Raw genomic sequence first — 17,996 nt, forward strand, 5'->3', positions numbered from 1 at the left:
GACTGTCTTGATGTTGTCTTAAAAGGTAGACATAAAATTGTGTATCAGCTGTTGTACATTACCCCATCTGCATGGCCATTTTCCTTCATTTTGTGTATGCTTGGGTAAAATCCATAAAGCTTTCACTTTGGCACTGTTGATATAATGCTTTGTCAGTAAGCATACGTGAGAGAGCGTTGTGGCTTGAGAAGTTAAACATGCTGAAGGCATGGCGATGGTGGTGGAGGAAAAGGAGGTTGCCTGCAGACAGCCAAACGTGTGGAAGTTGGTGTGTTTATTTTTCTTGTGGGTAATCTCAAGCATTTCACTTTCATCAAAGTTTTTTTGTGTGCAGATGTCAGTGTAGATTTACTACATATTGTTTATTTCCCAGCACTTTTATGTTTTATACTGGCTCTTCTTGTCCCTTTGTTATGTCTGATGTCTACCCGAGACTTATTTGTGAATATACTGATTTCGCTTTTTTATTTTTTGGTGGATTCAACTGACCATTACTGGTACTGTTTGCAACTTTTTGTTCATTGATTTATTAGAAAAAGCTTTGTTAGAAGAAGCCCATATTTTCACATTGAGTACCATCACGATCTTGTACTGATGCTGAGAATATTCTGAAAAAGTAATTTTATTACAGATTCATGTTTCGTTGTCAGACATTAACTATCATTCTGAACTACTTTTCACCTAAACTCTTAAGCTTTTTAAAGATTACTTAACAAGAAGATTGTGGACTTCTTCTAATGGCTGCTGTTGAAAATTTGCTGGAACGTTTGACAAGTAATTTATTTACATATATTTTTAAGTTTGATTCTACTTTCATTAAAACATTTTGCATTTTAAGAAAGATTTTAATAAAAGAATATCAGGATGGTCATTGCTAAAAACTTTTTGGTCAGATGTATCTACCTCCGCATATGGTGTGCTCGTACTAACAAAGCCTTTTGTTAAATGCATGTTTTATGTCATTTGGTTTGCTATTAGGGAACTTTTCTGTGGTGCATTTGCAGAACTATACCACACTGCTTTTTTCTTCTTGTCTGTACCATAATTAGGTTTTATGGCCTTTTTTTACATTATCTTGATGAGGACCCTAACACTAAATACATTGTATATTTATTTCTTACAATTTTTTTTAGAAGAATGCAACAAAAGTAATTCTTAAGCATGGTAATTTGCTCTCCCTAAATAGTGGTTAGAGAAATAAACACTATATAAGATTACGTGAAAGACTTTCAAAAAAATTATTGCCGATGTAGAAGAATTTTAGCAATTTTGAAGCTAAATTATTGCATTGTTCTTTAGAGAATTTGATATCTAAAATGAATTTTTAGCAGTCAGACTCAGTGAGAGAGGTAACATATTTTCTTTTTCAACAGTTTTTCTTTTTGGCTTTCTTGTTGCTTTCTTTCTTATTCATGCCCAGTAAATCAGTGTTGGTTTAAACAGTCTTAAGGCAAAACTTGCATGCATTTATATAAATGTCTTATGTTTCTACAGTGTATTAAATGTGTCTTGTTTCAGTTAAATTGTATGTCTGCCATATGTTACTTAAGTTGGTGCCTGATACAAGCCTTTCTCCTGACTGGCTCTAACATTTTAAAGAATTGTTTGTTCATTTTTACAGAAAGGTATGTAATTGAAATATCTGTTTGTTTTTGTTACAACAAGAAATGTTTCTAGACTCCTGAAGGTGTTATGAATTGTGCATTTGTGTGTCTTTTAGTTTTAGGTGTTTGTGGCAGATTCATAAGTTTTTTTGTTCTGTACTTTACTTCATAATGTTCATCAAGATAAATTTTCTAAATTGTTGAAATGCCATGATGATGTTAATTATGACAATAATGTGACAGTTTCTTTTGTTCCCAGACGTAAACATTAAATTATAAACAACACAACGGTAATCTTAGTCAGACTTTTATTTTCCAGTGTGTGGAATGGTTTGATGTTTATCATGTCTTATAGTGAGTAGCTTATTCTAATTGTTCCTCTGTTACTTAAATGCATACATCATAACTGTTGTGTAATAGTATGCAGCAGTATATAGGTCTTGTCTTCGGGTTTATGCTAACTTTTTTTTTTCAAACAAAAGAAAAAACTTTGCCAAAATGACTGACAGAAAGCTGTGCCTTCACCTCAATGTGAAGGCATCATAAAGTGGTTATTTTTTTATTTTTATTTGTTTAAGATTTTTAACTTCTCTTAATCCCATCTTTTACTTGTCTCCCTTCATCTTCCTGCTGTACTCCCTGTCTTTCACTTGTTAACTCTTTTATCGGTCACTTTCTTCAGAAGCAACTGTCAAGAGGTGTCTTTTTCTTGAAAAGCTTTTCATTAACAGAAAAGGAAAAAAAAGGGCAAATTTTGTGCATCACTATTTAACACGTCTATGGCTACCTGCCTGTGACAAATATATGTATACATATGTATGCTGTCACTATATGCATTACTAAGTGTTGTTGAGACAAGGTAGATAAATCTGAATATTGAGGAAATGCTAGTGTGAGCTGTGCTTCATGTATTCACTTCTGGAGGTAGAGCATGCACAGAGCATAAATAAAAGCATGGGTGATAAGAAAATTTTGCTTCAGCCAGTTGAGCAGAAGTACATATAGCCTATGCTCCAGCTGTAGAGGTCTTGATTTCAGTCTGAAATATCATGAAACCTGCACCCGACAAAGCATGATACAGGCTTTGACTTGGACCTCATTGCGTGGCCTGATTTTTTTTTTTTTTTTTTTTTTTTTTGGCTGCTTCTAACATAAATAATATAACCTATGTAATTCATTTTGCATATTTCCTATGATATCAAAAATGATGGCAGTGAGTGACATCAGCAGCTTTGACTGACTTTAAATGTTTTTGTCGCTGACATGTTGACAGGATTATTCAGAAATGCTGAAACTTGGCATATTAGTGCTTCTTCTAGGTATCTAGTGCCAGTTTTATGATTTAACGAGAGGAAGTTGCGCTTGCACTGTTTGTGTCTAAGAAAAACTCACTCATCCAACTCTTATGATCTTTTAACTGCCCACAAACACTTGATTGATCTCAGTGATAAGGTAAGCGGTAGCAGCATCTCCTACCTGATTTTCTTTTCTCATCTTCATCATGGGTGACTGTGGTTGTTATTCAGTGTACAGTTGCGTAACACTATCCGCAGTACATATATGTATATATATCTATACCCACATACAGCAGTATAAACTTCTTTATAGGCTGCTGCTGCTCAGAAAAGTTTCTATTGAAAAGAAAATTTAAATTAAGAAATAATTATTAATAAGGGACAGAATGAATCTTTTAACTACAGGTGTGATGTGGCACAATTCCCCCCACACTTTTCCTAATCTTTGCTGTCATGTATAAGACAGATCAAGTTTTCTTAGTGTGTGCTAACCAGTCCTCTTGCATTGGCTAGAAAGTTTCTGACTTCAAGAGGCTGAAAAAAGAAAGAAAAAAAAGATACAATTTTCACTGACAGGCTTACCTGCTGTGATCACCAGAAAAGATATAAAGCAGAAAAATTGCTAAATTCTTGTTCAGTAAAATGCTTAATTTGTATCATACTACCTTCCATACCCCACCTTCCTATACCTTAAAAGTTGTATAGTACAGGACGTTTTTAGTAAACATACTCAAATACATTTTATTAATAACCCTGAAAACCTATGTTAATTTTCATATTAAGGTCCCAGTTGATCATATTGTAAAGTGCTGATATATTTTAAAGGCCATTGCAGATTCAGATGAAAGAAGTTAGCTAGTTTTGGTCTGCCTTTTATCTTTAATGGTGATCACAAATTGTGCACTTCTTGTTGTTCTTTTTTTATTTTTTGTTTTCCCTTGTGCTGTATTTATTATATGCTTGAGCATTTATTTTCACTAACAGTACTAAAAGATTTTAGGAGGAAGATGAAAACAGCTTGGGTATCACTTTGGTTTCATGTTTATCCATGGTGCTCAATAGAACTTTGTAGACATAACAAACAAATTGCAGTAGGATGTTTGGTGTATTATAATAATAGGAGAAGTGGAAATAGAATACAAAAAGATGGCCAAAAGTCAGCATGACAGCTTGTAAACGTTAACACAAAATGTACATCTTAAAAAAAAAAAAGTGGTAAGGACTATTGCTTGTCTCTAGCTTTTCTTTATTTTGGGGTGTTTGTAATGGTTTTAGACTTGTTTATTCAAGTCTTTTATTTTGTTTGTAATTGAACAGAGTAGTGGGATGATATGGAAGGTAGGTTTTCTTTTTGTTTGTTTTTATTAAAAAGGCAAAATACTGATTGGTGATCTGTATTTGCTTTCAGGTCCGAGCTGAGAAAGCACAAGAGAAGTAAAAAGAAACCAAAGAAGAGGTAACTCTTTGATATGAGCAATTTCTTGGGTGATCTGCTCTTATGTAGACAGTGCCTAATGATTGCTTCAAGCAATTTAGATAATATCCTGACACTCTTGATTGTACTGAGAGAGAATGCAGTATCTGAGACCACCATTTGGGAACTATTAGTGCATTTGCATTATTCAGTGTTGATTCAAACTATTAGTATCTTCTAGTCCGTTTTTAAATGTTTAAAGTGACTTGAACTGCAGGTGAGCAGATGGCATCATGATCTTTAGGTCATTTGCATTTAAACCTCAGATTGGTTTTCATAGGTCAGCTAAATGAGATTTTTGGTCCATTTTAACATCATGAAAATTGATTCTTAATATAGGTTTAAGATGGTGATTGAGATGCTCCTCATTTTTTTTTTTTTTTTTTGGTCAGCAAAATGAAATCTAAACCCTTGCAGATTTCTTCAGTTGGATCGATCAGTTCTGTGAAAACAAGTCTTGTTGTTAGGTCTGGCATTGAATCCTGACTATGTAATTATTAGATTTGCTAAACTGAACCTTATCGATTTGTTTTTACTCTAGATAAGTTTTCTTGTTTTTGCTATGGATAGTCAGATATGCACAGAAGTTCATAATAGTTGATTTTGTAACAAAATATAACAAAATATTTTTAATTTATGTCTGATCAGTAGTCTGCTTAATTTTATTGAGTTTAATAGTTACATTTAAAAAAGGTGTTAGGACTGTTGTTAATACAAAATGGCATTTTCTGAGAAAGTAAAGTTTAGTTTAAAGCTTTTTGCCTTGTTTGTTTTCTAGAAGAGATGAAAAACCTAAGAAAAGGTCGCATGACTCCTCTAGTTCTGATGATGATTCAGACAGCCAGTCAGAAAGTGACAGGTATCTGCTTTTGTTCTTAAATGTTGGTATGGTATCCATCTCAAGTTATTTGATGCTGGAGAAGTTTTAAAAAGATCTTTCAAGTCATAATGATTCCCCCAGTGTTCTTGTTCCTTAAAGTACAAAGATATTCAGAAGACCTTTTAAAAAAGCTCTTTTTCTCTCCATGCTTCGACCCCAGTTTTTTTTTTTTTAATATATATTAAGATTGCTTAACAGAATTTTGTTTAATATGTAGAACTAGTACTGTTTTGTAAAGTCATCCAGTCCATTAAAAGCCAGCATCTTTAGGTGTCGGAGGCTGTACAGAATATATCATTTAGGGTTTTTATAAAGATATTTTACATAGGGTTTTAGTGTGTGTGGTTTTTTTTTTATTTTATTTTTGTTGCTTCTGATTTCAGTGGGTCAGAAAAGGAAGAGGATCAAGGCAAAATTCCTGAGGTAACCTCATCAGCTAGCAGAGGTCGAGCTGCTGCTCGCTCTTTGACGCCTGCCAACAAGCGGCATGACAGTTCTTCTGACAGTGATACTGTAAAAACAAGGTGAGAATAATGTGGAAGAAGGCTATAGTTAACTTGCTTTATATTAATTGTGGATAACAGAAGTTTTTTTTTTTGGTCTTAATGTACACCATAGGCCCCAGTGTTTTTGTCCACTTTTTCTTTTCTTTCTTTTTAAGTTCTAAAAGAAGTTTGAAAAAGAATTTTTAGTTAAGTGTTGAAAGAAAGAAATTCTTACAAGTGCTAAAAATGAGGGCTGCTCTTGTTCATTTTTTTCATAAAATTTCCAGGGGCCTAATGTATGAAGCAGATGTATCACAAAAATACTTGGTTTCACCCATAATTCTAGATCCACAACAACACTGAAATTTATGATGTTGTGTTACATAAAGTTGCTGTTCCCCTACCAGACTTTGAAAACATTTACATTGTGTATTTATGGCTTACTTAGATGATTTTTTTTTGTGTGTGTTGACAGGGGACATATGTCTTTAGTTTGGGAGGTGTTGCAGGAGACATTTTTTTAGTTTGTAAAAGTTTTGGTAGGTTTTGTGAAATAACAACAACAATAACAATAACAACAGACTTTATTAATCCCAACGGGCAATTTAAACATGGGAGCTGTGCCCTGTTTCCAAAATATATTTATATGGGAAAAAAAACCAAACCACACACACATGCACACCTACCCATCACACACACACACCGCTTGTGAAATGTTGTGAGCCTGAGTTTTGTTGGGGAACAGCACCATTAATTTCATTCACAAATTCAAAATTTTCAACCTCCAGTATAAATGGGTCGAAGGAGTATGGATTGCCTCATGGCTCTGTTTTCAACCTTTCCCTGTGTGCTTGTACATCCACCACTTGGGCCTGCAGTATCACAAGTGTTTTGCTGATACACAGCTGCTTGCATTTGGCCTTGCTTCTTATCTCCACCAGGTCTACACAAAGCACACAGCAGAGAGTGAAATCCTAGATGTCCACTAACAAACTGATAATGAATCACAAATTAAGATCTTTCCAATAGCCTCTTCAAATAAACTAAAATATGTGCAATCTTCTACTACTTTTATTTTCTCTGGGATGAACTTCTCTTTTTCTTCTAGTTTCAGGAATCTCAGATAATCATTAACATATTGTCTCGTGCAAGTACCATCTTCCTTATCACATCTAACCATTTCTGTTAGTTTCGTCACCAACTGGTTCACGTTTAGTTTTCTTTTGTCCTGCACCCCTAACCTATAATTAATTTTATAAATTTCCACTTCTGTCTAGACATGTATTTACTTTTTGATTACACTTAATTTTTATCATTATTTATGACTCCAGTATAAACCGAAGACAGTGATATATAACATCTTAAAATATTCTAGTAATAATTCAGTTTACGTCAGTAACATTAGTATTTTAATTGATTTCTTATCATTATTTAGTGCGCTTATTTTCTTCATTGTTTACAGTGTATCGCTTTGTGGATTTCCCAAATTAAAAATAACATAACATGCATTATCCCATACTCTGTGGTTCCCAGTCACTTAATCCCCAGACACTTCATCCCCAACGCTTCATCCTTAAAATGAAATTTTAACTATAAAAATTATGAAGCCGGCGAAAAATTTAACTGAAATTCAAATAATTATCTTCATATAAACATCACAATAAGTTTTACAATTAAAATAAATATTGAAATACATTAATAATATTCAAATCATGCTATTAACTTCAACGTCATTTGAACCTCTACAACATTAGTTAAAGTATTTTAATTGTAAAACTTATTGTAATGTTTATATGAAGATAATTATTTGAATTTCAATTAAATTTTTCGCTGGCTTCATAATTTTTATAGTTAAAATTTCATTTTAAGGATGAAGCGTTGGGGATGAAGTGTCTGGGGATTAAGTGTCTGGACACCATACTCTGTATACCAATTAGAAATCCCTTTTGGGGCATCAAAGTAGTTCACATTCTGTGACCTTGGGTTCTGAAGTGTCAATATTTGTCTAAAGACAAGGATTTTTATATTCCTGCTTCATACATTAGACCCCCAAAATGATTTTGTCTTTATTTAAAATTTTTTATTAAGCAATTAGAAATATAATTTGGTTATAATTATGATTTGTAGGTGTTAATGACAACTCGCACAAGGTAATTTCAGATCATTTGCTAACCTGCTTCCTTATTCTGGTTTCTTAATTCACACTGGAAACATATTGGTCATCTTTATCTGAAAACTTAAAATATAATCTAGGCCTCAATAAACCTGCTTGTGGGATGGACTTTTTCTAAGCAGAAAACTTTATTGTAATTGAAACTTGATATTCTTTCCAAGTAAGCACCTAACAACTGGTGTAGCAGAATGGGATATAAATTGATGTCATTTTATTGTGTGCATGTGTGTATTTTTTCGCAATCATTACAACCACTTTATCGGCTTTTTCATTTGCACTATTGCAAATATTAAATATATTTAAATATGCAAATATTTCATCAGGAATGGCAACGAGAAAACAAGCACAAGGAAAAATGGGCATCTATCTCCTCGTCAGAAAAAGAGGGATCATAGTCGCAGTCTAAGCTATTCACCAGCATGCAAGCAGCCACCTTCCAGTGAATCTTATAATTATACCAACGGACGGAGCAAAACATCAGATAAAAAGCAAAATGCAAAAGCACGTTCGCGGACCAGGTCCAACTCCCCTTCACAGAGCAAAATCAGCTCGCAGACCTCAAAGAATTCAACAGGAGCTGATGGAAAAGCTCAAAGACAAAGGTCTCCAAAACGCTCCAGGACAAAGTCGCGGTCACACTCTAGAGAAAGGTCACGAAAGTCAGAGAGTATTGAGAAAAGGTTTGTAAATTTGGTTTCCTTAAACCAAAATATTTTTTAGCAAACTCAGCTTTGACCATGATGAAGGTTAATATATGCATAATGTTTGCTAATTCAGATGCTAGAACAGGAGTTTTTTCTGATACCCTACTCGATTGTTTTTGATTCCTATAAGGCTTTTAGCAAAGAAGCACCAGGTGATTAACAGTAGGATAAAAACTGACCCACTTCTGAAACTGGTGGAACAAACTAGCATGATGTTAAAAAAGAGAATTTATCTGGTCGAAAGAAAAGGAATAGATTTGTGTGGTGTAAGTCGGATATAGTACAATTTAGGGAGAGTTTAGTCAAATTTGTCTTTCTTCCCCCCAAAGATTTTATATGTTGCCAGACTAGATTTGACTATAATGCATTAGTTAAGTAGTAACAAGGGGATTAAAAAAAGGGGGAAAAATTTATGACAAGAGCTAGAACAACCGATTTCTGATTAATTTTAGAAGAGCCCGCTCCAGGTCTTGCTCTCGAAGCAGAAGTTACAGTCGCAGCTTCAGTCGAAGCCGCAGTCGAAATCGAACACCTCACAGGGTCACACGAAGTCCTTCCATCAGACGTCGGCATGGCTCTCCTAGCCATCTAGACAAGCGCCGCATCACCAGGTGACAATGTACCACATTCTTTGTTTCATTAGACCGAGATTTTTTTGTGTGCGTGGCCTTTACATGTGGTAAGTTGGTGGGGGTGGGAGAGTGAGTGAAGATATCTGGGATGTTATGAGTCTGTTAGTCTCAGCAGTTCTATGCTTCTTATGATTGTTTTTTATTATTTGCTTTTGATGTTTACAACTTGAGTTGTCAGTGTGTAATGAGTAAACTTTGTGTTAAATATAAATTCGTTTAAATACCAGGTTAATGAAGGATTAGACCTAAAACATCATGACCTATATGTGCATGAGAATCATACGTTTGAGTTATTGGAGAGGGTGTTTTATATTTTTATTATGAGCAGTTAAAAATTTTAAATGGCTTTCTTTTTCAGTGCTATACACCCATGGTTTTAGTATGTTTAATAATTATTGTTCAAATGCTTCGGTGTCTTTATTTGCTATTTTCTTGGCTGTAATTTATTTCATTATGTTTTTCGTTTTACTTATTTTTGCTTGTGTGCCGTACCCAATATGTATGAAGGTCAAGGTCGCAAAGCTACAACAGAAACCACAGAAGACGGTCACATTCTCAGGTGTACAGGTCTCGATCCAGGTCGAGGTCACCCTACTATTCATCCCGCCACCACCGTCGTCCCTACCGTTAGACTACGGTAGCCATACCAAAGCCGGTATATAGACTCCCACTTTACTGCATTAACAGCATTATGCTCTACTGACCTTATATGATCCGCATGACTTTTTAATAATTATGAAAATTACTCTGTTTTTTTTTTTTTACTCAAACAGTTGCCTTTGCATTAACAGCTGACCATGCAGTCTGTTGTTGCAGTTTAACTTGTTTGTAAGTTTACTTCTAACCAGAAAAAAACTCATCATTAGACATTTGTGACCTTTAACATCTTAACATCTCAGCTCGAAGCTGAATAGTGAATGACACATCCATACTAACAGCTATCATCAGATATGACAAGATTTAATGTTCATTTTTTAAATGCTGCTTCCCTGATATTAAGTATTTTATTCGCATGTGATTACAACTGTCATTTGTTGGTACAGTATATGTTTGGTTATGCGTTTTGGGGCTTGTTGTATTTGTCTCTCTCATTTTTTAATTGCATGCCGGCATTTGCATGTACACTACTTTTCATTTGTTGTATGTGTACTAAAAATGTGGTGATGACACAAACTGTCTTGCCTTATTTACTAATCAAAGGGTAATCCGTGACATCAGTTGTTCTCTGCTATTTAGAATCTCTCAGAATATCAAGATACTGCAATAATTTTTTTTAACCAATTCCTAGTTGAGAACAGTGAAGCACATTAGTTTATAAGTATTGCATTTTTTCATGTGAAATAGAGTTTAAGAAAACAGCCCTTTGCCTTCAAGCTTACAGATTATGATTTGACTTTCTGTAGCTTTGCAAGTCATGTCACTTTCAGCTATGCATAGATGCAACTGATCAAGATAAGGACTGTCAGACAATGCTTAATGCTTGATTTGTTAATGTGCATTTATAATTTATGAAACTACGCACACATGCATACTCAAGCATATACATAAAACTATAAACCTTACTTGTTCTGGCTGTTCCTAACAGGGTGAAGATTTTCTTAGCTGGCAAGTGCCTTAGATTAAAGTATACATTTTTTGATTGTAATTATAAATTCCTCAGGCTGTCCACAGGTGATAAAAAGAATGTTGGAAATCATAAAAATGTGATACAAAAATTATAGTCCTTGGCATTCTTGTAGTTCTAGCAAATACATTTGATCAGACTAGTCACAGTGTTGAAATCCTAAGCTGAAACATTATTTACTGTTTTGTTTGAAAGGAAACCTGTTTAGTCTATTATAATTATTGTCTTGTAAGTTGCAGTGCTCGCAAACGGCCTGTACCTTACTACCGCCCCTCACCACCTCCATCCAGCTCCAGCAGCAGCTACTACTCTTCTCGCTCACGCTCCCGATCAGGGTCAAGGTCACGATTTCGCAGCCTCAGCCGCAGCCCCAGTCTCAGTTTCCGAAGGCGACGTTACAGCCCAAACATCCTCAGTGCATTAGCATAGAAAACAGCATTAACTGTCAGGGTCTGGAAATAATGATACAGAGTGCTGAACTCTTTGAGTAGCCTATGGAACCAATTCATGGGTGAAGACAAGGTGCAGTGGAAATGGTAGATAAATTGCACTTAATTAAACTTGAATGTAGAACATTCAGTTTGCAGCATTTTTTGGTCATTTCATATCACCCATCTTGCTTTTTTCACTAAGATAAAGAACTATTCTGTGAGAACATCAGTACCAAAAAAAAAAAAGCCATATCCAGTGCTTTGCTTTTATCAATAATTTGTTAGTTTTATCTGTTTGCATTAGGGTTAACATTTTGACAAATGTATGTTTTGTAATAAACCATCATAGGAGTGCTTTATACGGATCATCAAGATCTTCATCTTTCATTAATATCCATAGTTTCTATGTACAGATCTACTCGGAAACAGGAACAACCCACCTCATTCATCATAGTCTCTAACCCTAACAGCACCTCTTATAATGCATGTTGTACAATTTCGCTAACTTGAACTTTGAACATATTGTGTAACATTTGTTTTTAGAACCATAATAGATTGATCTAGGTTCAGCAGGAGTCATAGGTGATAAAGTCTGATGAATGTTAATATAGAGATCAGTTGTGTGTAATAGTTATCTCTCACTCATACAAGTATTTTCTGGAAATTGGAGTCTTGCGTCCACGCACGCATACAGAGGGAGAAAAAAAATGATAAGAGAATGATATATGGAGAAAATGCCTTTTGTTGTGCTTTAACCTGTAGAATAACTGGTCATACAACAAAATTCTTAGAAAAGACGATTGCTAAGGAATAGTTTCTAGTGGCCATATTTTATGACTTTATAGAAATGGTTTAAATTTACATCAGTATCTGGAAATGCTACCATTGTCACTATTATTGAATACCAGTTTCTTAAACCCTTGCAAAGCTTGTAATAACTGCTTGCATTTAGGCATCTTCTGTATTTCTGAAGAATTTAGAATGTGGCTGTCCTTTTAACAAAGTTTGTGTGAGCAGCATTTGCATGTCAAATCTAAAATTTTGGGTGTGAATAAAGCAGATGGGGAGACTTTATCTTATCAATGAAGAAAGTACTCAGTTTGGGCGGCTGGGTCTAGCTAAGCAAGAGTGTTTTAGCAAGTATGTATCTGTGTTGCATTTTAAAAGCATTAATAAAAGACTTGCAGCATAGAGAAAATGAATGGATTTGCACTTGTTGTTGCAAAGTACCAATGTACATACTCAGCAAACATAATATGTCCCTGTTGGTATTGGTACACCACCTTGACTGGCAACATTTATCTCTCAGTTTCATCATTTCATTTGTTGGTGTAGGGGTGGGGGGAATATCTTTGCTTTTTAAAGAACTTTATACATTTACATACCCTTGCTTCATTAGTTGATGTGAATGTTCTAATGAAAAAATAAAGTTGTTTCCTTGTTAAACAGTTCAAACATCTTGGCTTATTTTTGTTGGGACTCGGGCAACAAAGACTCTTTTCAGCTTATGCATTATACATAATGGATGCACATCACTTGAAAATATGACATTTACTGTTCTAAGTATCCATAATAGTCAATGTGACAGTTTCAACATGGGATTAATTATTTTATTAGTAACAGCAGCCTCCGAAACACACATGATAAATTTGGATATAGATTTGCAAGTATCTCTAAAGTTCAGTATTTTCACTCAGTTATTTGGACCAGTAGGTGAGATACCTTGAAAACTCCCCACTCCATTCTTCTGTCAAAATACAGGAACATATGATTTGTCATTTACTTAAATATCATATAATCTGAAAGATTTAAAATATAATCTGAAAGATTTATATGATAAAGGGCAGTCTTTCAGTCACAACATAAAGTCAGTGATTGTCCTGTTAACATAGAGTTTCCAAAATGTCATATACTGTGATCACAAATGTGTTGATGCCTATTTTTTTCCCTTTCTTATATTAACAACTCAGTTCCAACTTTCTGTTATTGGGTAAAGCTCTTTGTATTTCTTTGTATTATATGGTGTATTCAGTGGCGAAATTTGAAATGTTCAAAATAAAATTATGAAGAAACAACTACAATCCAAAAATGTCTTGGTGGATCTGCATGTGAATATAGCGGAAGGGGATGCTGAGAGGTTGAAACAATCAACTGAGATTGAAACATCAAGGTTTATCCTTAACTATGACAATCGACATCACAGGAATATTGGTGTCTTCCATAAACTTTATTAGCCTGTGTGTTTCAAACAAAGCTACACCCAGCAGCAGATGCTCATCAGCATCACTGACTCTTATCTGGATACAAGATTAAGTCACATGAGCCAGGCGGCCAATCAGAAGGCTCAGGTAAGGTTCCTATGTAACAAGTTTCAAGAAAAATAAATTCGCTGCCTGCTGACCTCACCGCTATCCGCTTCTCCCTGGATCTCCACACATCTGCCGTATGGAAAATGCACCCAAGGTTTTTGAACAGCTAATGTAATTGTCGATGTTTGTAGGTTTTATGTTGCACACAATATTAAAAAATGCACTAAAGGCTCATTCTTGCTGGATGTATTCAACCAAAAAATAATTGAGACTTCATCAAATAATCTGCAAAGACACTAAAATGCATGTCTTTCTGTATACATGTATACATAAAACCGCATAGTGCCAAGTAAAAGTACTTACATAAAAAGTACTTGCATTACAAAAAAGTATATATATAAACCAAACCCAGGGAAGGCTTAGATGGCAATCACAAACTATGGCATTGAGACTGTCCTTAGCACAGTCTGGAGGAGCAGATTTTTACGTATTGATCTTACTGCTTAATTCTGCAGTCCACCACGAGTGAATAGTAAAAAAATATATATTACTCAGTGAATGGGCTAGAAGTTTAACTGTAAAGTGTTAATACTGACCTTTGCTGGTCAAAAGGCAGTGACCAAAGGCTGCATATTGTTTATGCTCAACAGCTTGAAATCAGCATGTTAAAAACTTAATAGCAGACCATGTGAATCACCCAGCTAGTTGTAACTGGCATTTTCTAAGATCAGAATGGCCATTTATGAGCATAGTTGATCTTGGAGGACCATCTGGTTAATGTACATGCTTGGAGCTAGTGAGCAATAAGACAAAAAGCATACCTGGAATTCTTTGATGTACCTTAAAATGCATTAAATATTATCAATAAACTCTATTTATTATAAAAAAAAATAAAGTCACAAGTACTGCATGTGCATAGAGAAAGGGGTGCACAAGCTTCTGTCTCTTCTGGAGAAGCACTGTTTACATAATGTGAAGTCATCTTCAGGTCATTAAGCATTATGCAGTAGCCTGACGGCGCTTGACAGAAAGGAAAATCATCCACACCAATCCACACAAATTTCCAAACAATGTGCGAAACTGGAACAGAAAAATGTCTTAGTAGCATTACAGCTGCTCAGTTAAGTGGCTTTATTTCATTTTTCCATCTGCATATGTGTTACAAAGTCTAAGTTGCACAATTCGAATTCTATTGGAGATATGGCTTAAGATGAAAAGATTTGAATAGAACAGCAAATAAAAGATAAATGGCTCTTCATTATCACCATCTGAAAAGCTTACAGACAAAGCAAAAGATATGGTTTCTGCAAAACTCATTCTCCAAAACACTATTAACAGTTGTCAAATATACCAACTGACACCCTATTCAAGTGACAAAGAATGTTGATCTAGATCATTAACACACACTTAATGGTTTATATTGGTTCCTTAAAGTACAAATAATGCAAAAATTCCACAAAAGATTGTTGGAGAATGAAATATCGTTTAACTACCAAGGACAGTTAATCTAAAACCAAGGATTAATCCCCTTCCAATAAGGGTTAACCTATTTCTGTGAATTTAAAAAGAAAAGGGGGGATTATCATACCTTTAAAGGAATGTAGTTAACTGTAATGTACTGTACTACACTCCACACAGTCCAGTTAAGTTTCAGAATCATCCAGTACACCTGCTTTAATTTCTCCATCGCTGCATCATGTCCAGATCCCTGTGCACAAACAGCTGTGTTCAGACAAGACTTCACTGATACTCTGAAGCAATATGAAATTTCTAATACTACTTTTCAAACTATGCATGATTTTACATACACCATTTTACTGAACTGTGTTTTTTAACACCCATTAAGTGATACATTTCTCAACTGTTTGTTGTGATAGATTACTAAATTAATTTTTTTTTGGCTTTTTGAAACTATTTTTGTGATACAAGCATTTTTAGCATCAAAGATTTTGTTTATTTCAACAGTAGTTAGCCAATAAAATTCATATACTCTTCTTTATAAAAGTGTCTGCATTTTTACATGTAAAACTGATTATGTAATAAATTTCACTAAAATAAATGGTACAGATTCATGTGTTGCTATAGCTATAGTCCTTAGCACATCAGAGTCGTGCTGATCTTCCTACGTGTCTCACAGACAAGACGTTTGTATTTTTTAAAAAAAGAACTTTCTTTTAAGTCTAGTTATACATCAGGGCTTCTGTTAAGGCTAAATTCTTTGGGGTCCAAGGGACCCCTTCTTCAGATTTTTAAGGGGTCCCTGTTCTTCGCCCAAATTTGAAGGGGACCCCATTGACGAAAATTGAAGGGGTCCTCTGAACTTTTAATGCGTACTGTACGCAATTTTATCGTAAGCAGAAGCCCTGTACATGTATTCATTTTAAGTTGATGCAAGTTGACACATACAAAAATCATGAGTAAATTAGTTGCAGGATCACTAAAAACCATCTTTTGGGGACCCCGCTTGGTATGTCGTGGGTTAACAAGGTAATTTGGAAAACAGACGTGTGTGTATGTGTGCTTACACATTTATAGAGATGTGTGCACAAAATAAGCATAAATGCCTAATATGAACATATACGTAAACTACATCTGTTTCCAGCTTTAATTCCTTCCAATGAAGCAAAATATTTTAAATATAAGACACCTAGGCTAAGTTTTACATCTTAATTTGTCACTACATCTGGGTGTACAGATGTGCATGTATGTATATGCATGCTTCTGTGTATAAATATGTGTGTGCATTTTAAGTGGCAAATGCACCATTATTCTCTTCAACATTTTGTTTAAGATGTGGAATGATACAGCACAAATTTTTAATTTCATTCACCTCAGCAATCGACACATAATATAGGAAGGCAAGCAGAAATGGTGGTGCAAACACTAGTCTGTCAAAAAGCAGTCTTTTCAAAGAAGAATACTTTTTCTCTCGTGGGAAATATTTCTCCATGAAGGCATACAGATGATGAGTAATTGGTCCACTCACAATTAATCTGTAAGAATAATTTTAAATATGCTCAAAGATCAATATACTTCTTTTAATAATTCCCCCTATTTAATTTTTAAAAAACTTTTTTTGTGGGGTTTTGTTTTTTTGTGGGTGGGTGTTTTTTGGCACCATGCAATGAGCTGGTAAACTTTTTGGTGGGGTATGAATTACATAATAAACTTCTTTCATTTCATGAGTTTCTGGCACCTTCCATGCAACTTAAATTGTTTTCAGAAAAAAGAAATTGAAAAAGCCTTAACAAATTGGTTAGGTTGCATGATTTCAGCATTAGCCATTTTCCACAGTTTCGATCTTTTTTGATAAGTAGTATAATTTATAACCAACACATAAAATGAAAATGAAAAAGTCACCCAAAAGACATATATGCAAATACACTTCTCCAGTATATTCTTCCTTTAGCTCGTGAGTCTTTAACTATCAGCTGGGAGATGATAGTACCAAGTCCAGAAACCAGTGCACTGAAAAATAAGTATTTTAAGTTTCAATAATAATAGTCAAGAAAGATTTTCCTTATACTCATAGCCAGGACTTATTTTATTGCGCCTTTTAAAAGTATAAAAGAAAACAAAAAGCAAAACAGGCAATTTAATGCATTATTTTATAACACCTAAGTAATATTTTTCTAGTAGTATATATAGGGACCATAGCTATCATTGCCTAGGCCTCAAACGTCCCCTCTTAGTCACTTTCATGTCTGGATTTGAATTTCACATACTTATATAAATCTGCAGTGCCAAACTTTACTTTATTTTTAAAAATCCTTAATTAGAAACAGGTAATTTCCTTATTGCCACTCACCATACTCATCAAGCGCTCTCTCTCTCTTCTTTTCATTCCTACACATGCAATATATTTTTATTTCTAATAGCTGAAACATAACGCTAATGCTGATAACTCTCCTTAACTTTAATTTTAGATAAAGGCAAGTGCTCTGCCACATCAACTCTGGATTTTATCCCCGGACCCTTCACCACCCCGCGGGGTCACGAACATAACCCTAACCCTAACCATGACCTGTAACCTGACGCCAGAGCTTCAAGAGTCCGCCAATCTAATGATCCCAGTACACGGTAAATCCATGCAAAATAAATTCAAAATCAGTTGCTTACTCAGTAATTTAACAAAACCAGTTATTTACTGAAACTGTCAACAGTCCATCACTTGTCTTTATATTCCAACAAACGGTAAAGAAAACGCCAGCGCATGTCGTCTGCTTACTTGGTCACTGCTTTCGTTACCACTGGCCGCCGCTGAAGCAAGCGAAGATATTCTGTTAATGCTTTCTCGAATATATTTCCCTTTTTCTCGCCTTTACTTAAACTCATTTTCTGTAGCAGAAACTGCAAGGAACAGCAGAATGACGTTGAATACGTGA

General features: G+C 34.6%; 2 protein-coding genes across 6 annotated transcripts in view; one reads left to right on the top strand and one right to left on the bottom strand.

Moving 5' to 3' along the window:
- LOC112562822 (serine/arginine repetitive matrix protein 2-like) overlaps positions 1-13,377 on the top strand; it is a 41,121-nt gene extending 27,744 nt beyond the window's left edge. The window contains exons 8-14 of one of the 5 annotated variants that reach the window (XM_025236350.1): positions 4,308-4,355; positions 5,152-5,232; positions 5,637-5,777; positions 8,235-8,591; positions 9,068-9,226; positions 9,755-9,902; positions 11,111-11,245. In XM_025236350.1, coding sequence (XP_025092135.1) covers positions 4,308-4,355; positions 5,152-5,232; positions 5,637-5,777; positions 8,235-8,591; positions 9,068-9,226; positions 9,755-9,878 — 910 coding nt within the window. In that variant the 3' untranslated portion in view covers positions 9,879-9,902; positions 11,111-11,245. Of the gene's footprint in view, positions 1-4,307; positions 4,356-5,151; positions 5,233-5,636; positions 5,778-7,865; positions 7,889-8,234; positions 8,592-9,067; positions 9,227-9,754; positions 9,903-11,104 lie in introns of those variants that run through there. The other 4 variants (XM_025236351.1, XM_025236348.1, XM_025236349.1 and 1 more) reach the window with 4 other exon arrangements.
- A 133-nt stretch (positions 13,378-13,510) lies between these two features.
- LOC112562825 (peroxisomal membrane protein 2-like) lies at positions 13,511-17,981 on the bottom strand. Its single transcript, XM_025236358.1, has 5 exons — positions 17,840-17,981; positions 16,972-17,079; positions 16,442-16,604; positions 15,200-15,319; positions 13,511-14,691 (listed from the first exon to the last, which is right to left on the bottom strand). Exons 1-5 carry the CDS (start codon positions 17,944-17,946, stop codon positions 14,611-14,613), a joined length of 579 nt encoding a protein of 192 aa, XP_025092143.1. The 5' UTR covers positions 17,947-17,981; the 3' UTR covers positions 13,511-14,610.
- Positions 17,982-17,996: the final 15 nt, after the last annotated feature.

The sequence above is a fragment of the Pomacea canaliculata genome, linkage group LG4 (genome assembly GCF_003073045.1).
Source record: "Pomacea canaliculata isolate SZHN2017 linkage group LG4, ASM307304v1, whole genome shotgun sequence".
NCBI classification, from domain to species: Eukaryota; Metazoa; Mollusca; class Gastropoda; order Architaenioglossa; family Ampullariidae; genus Pomacea; species Pomacea canaliculata.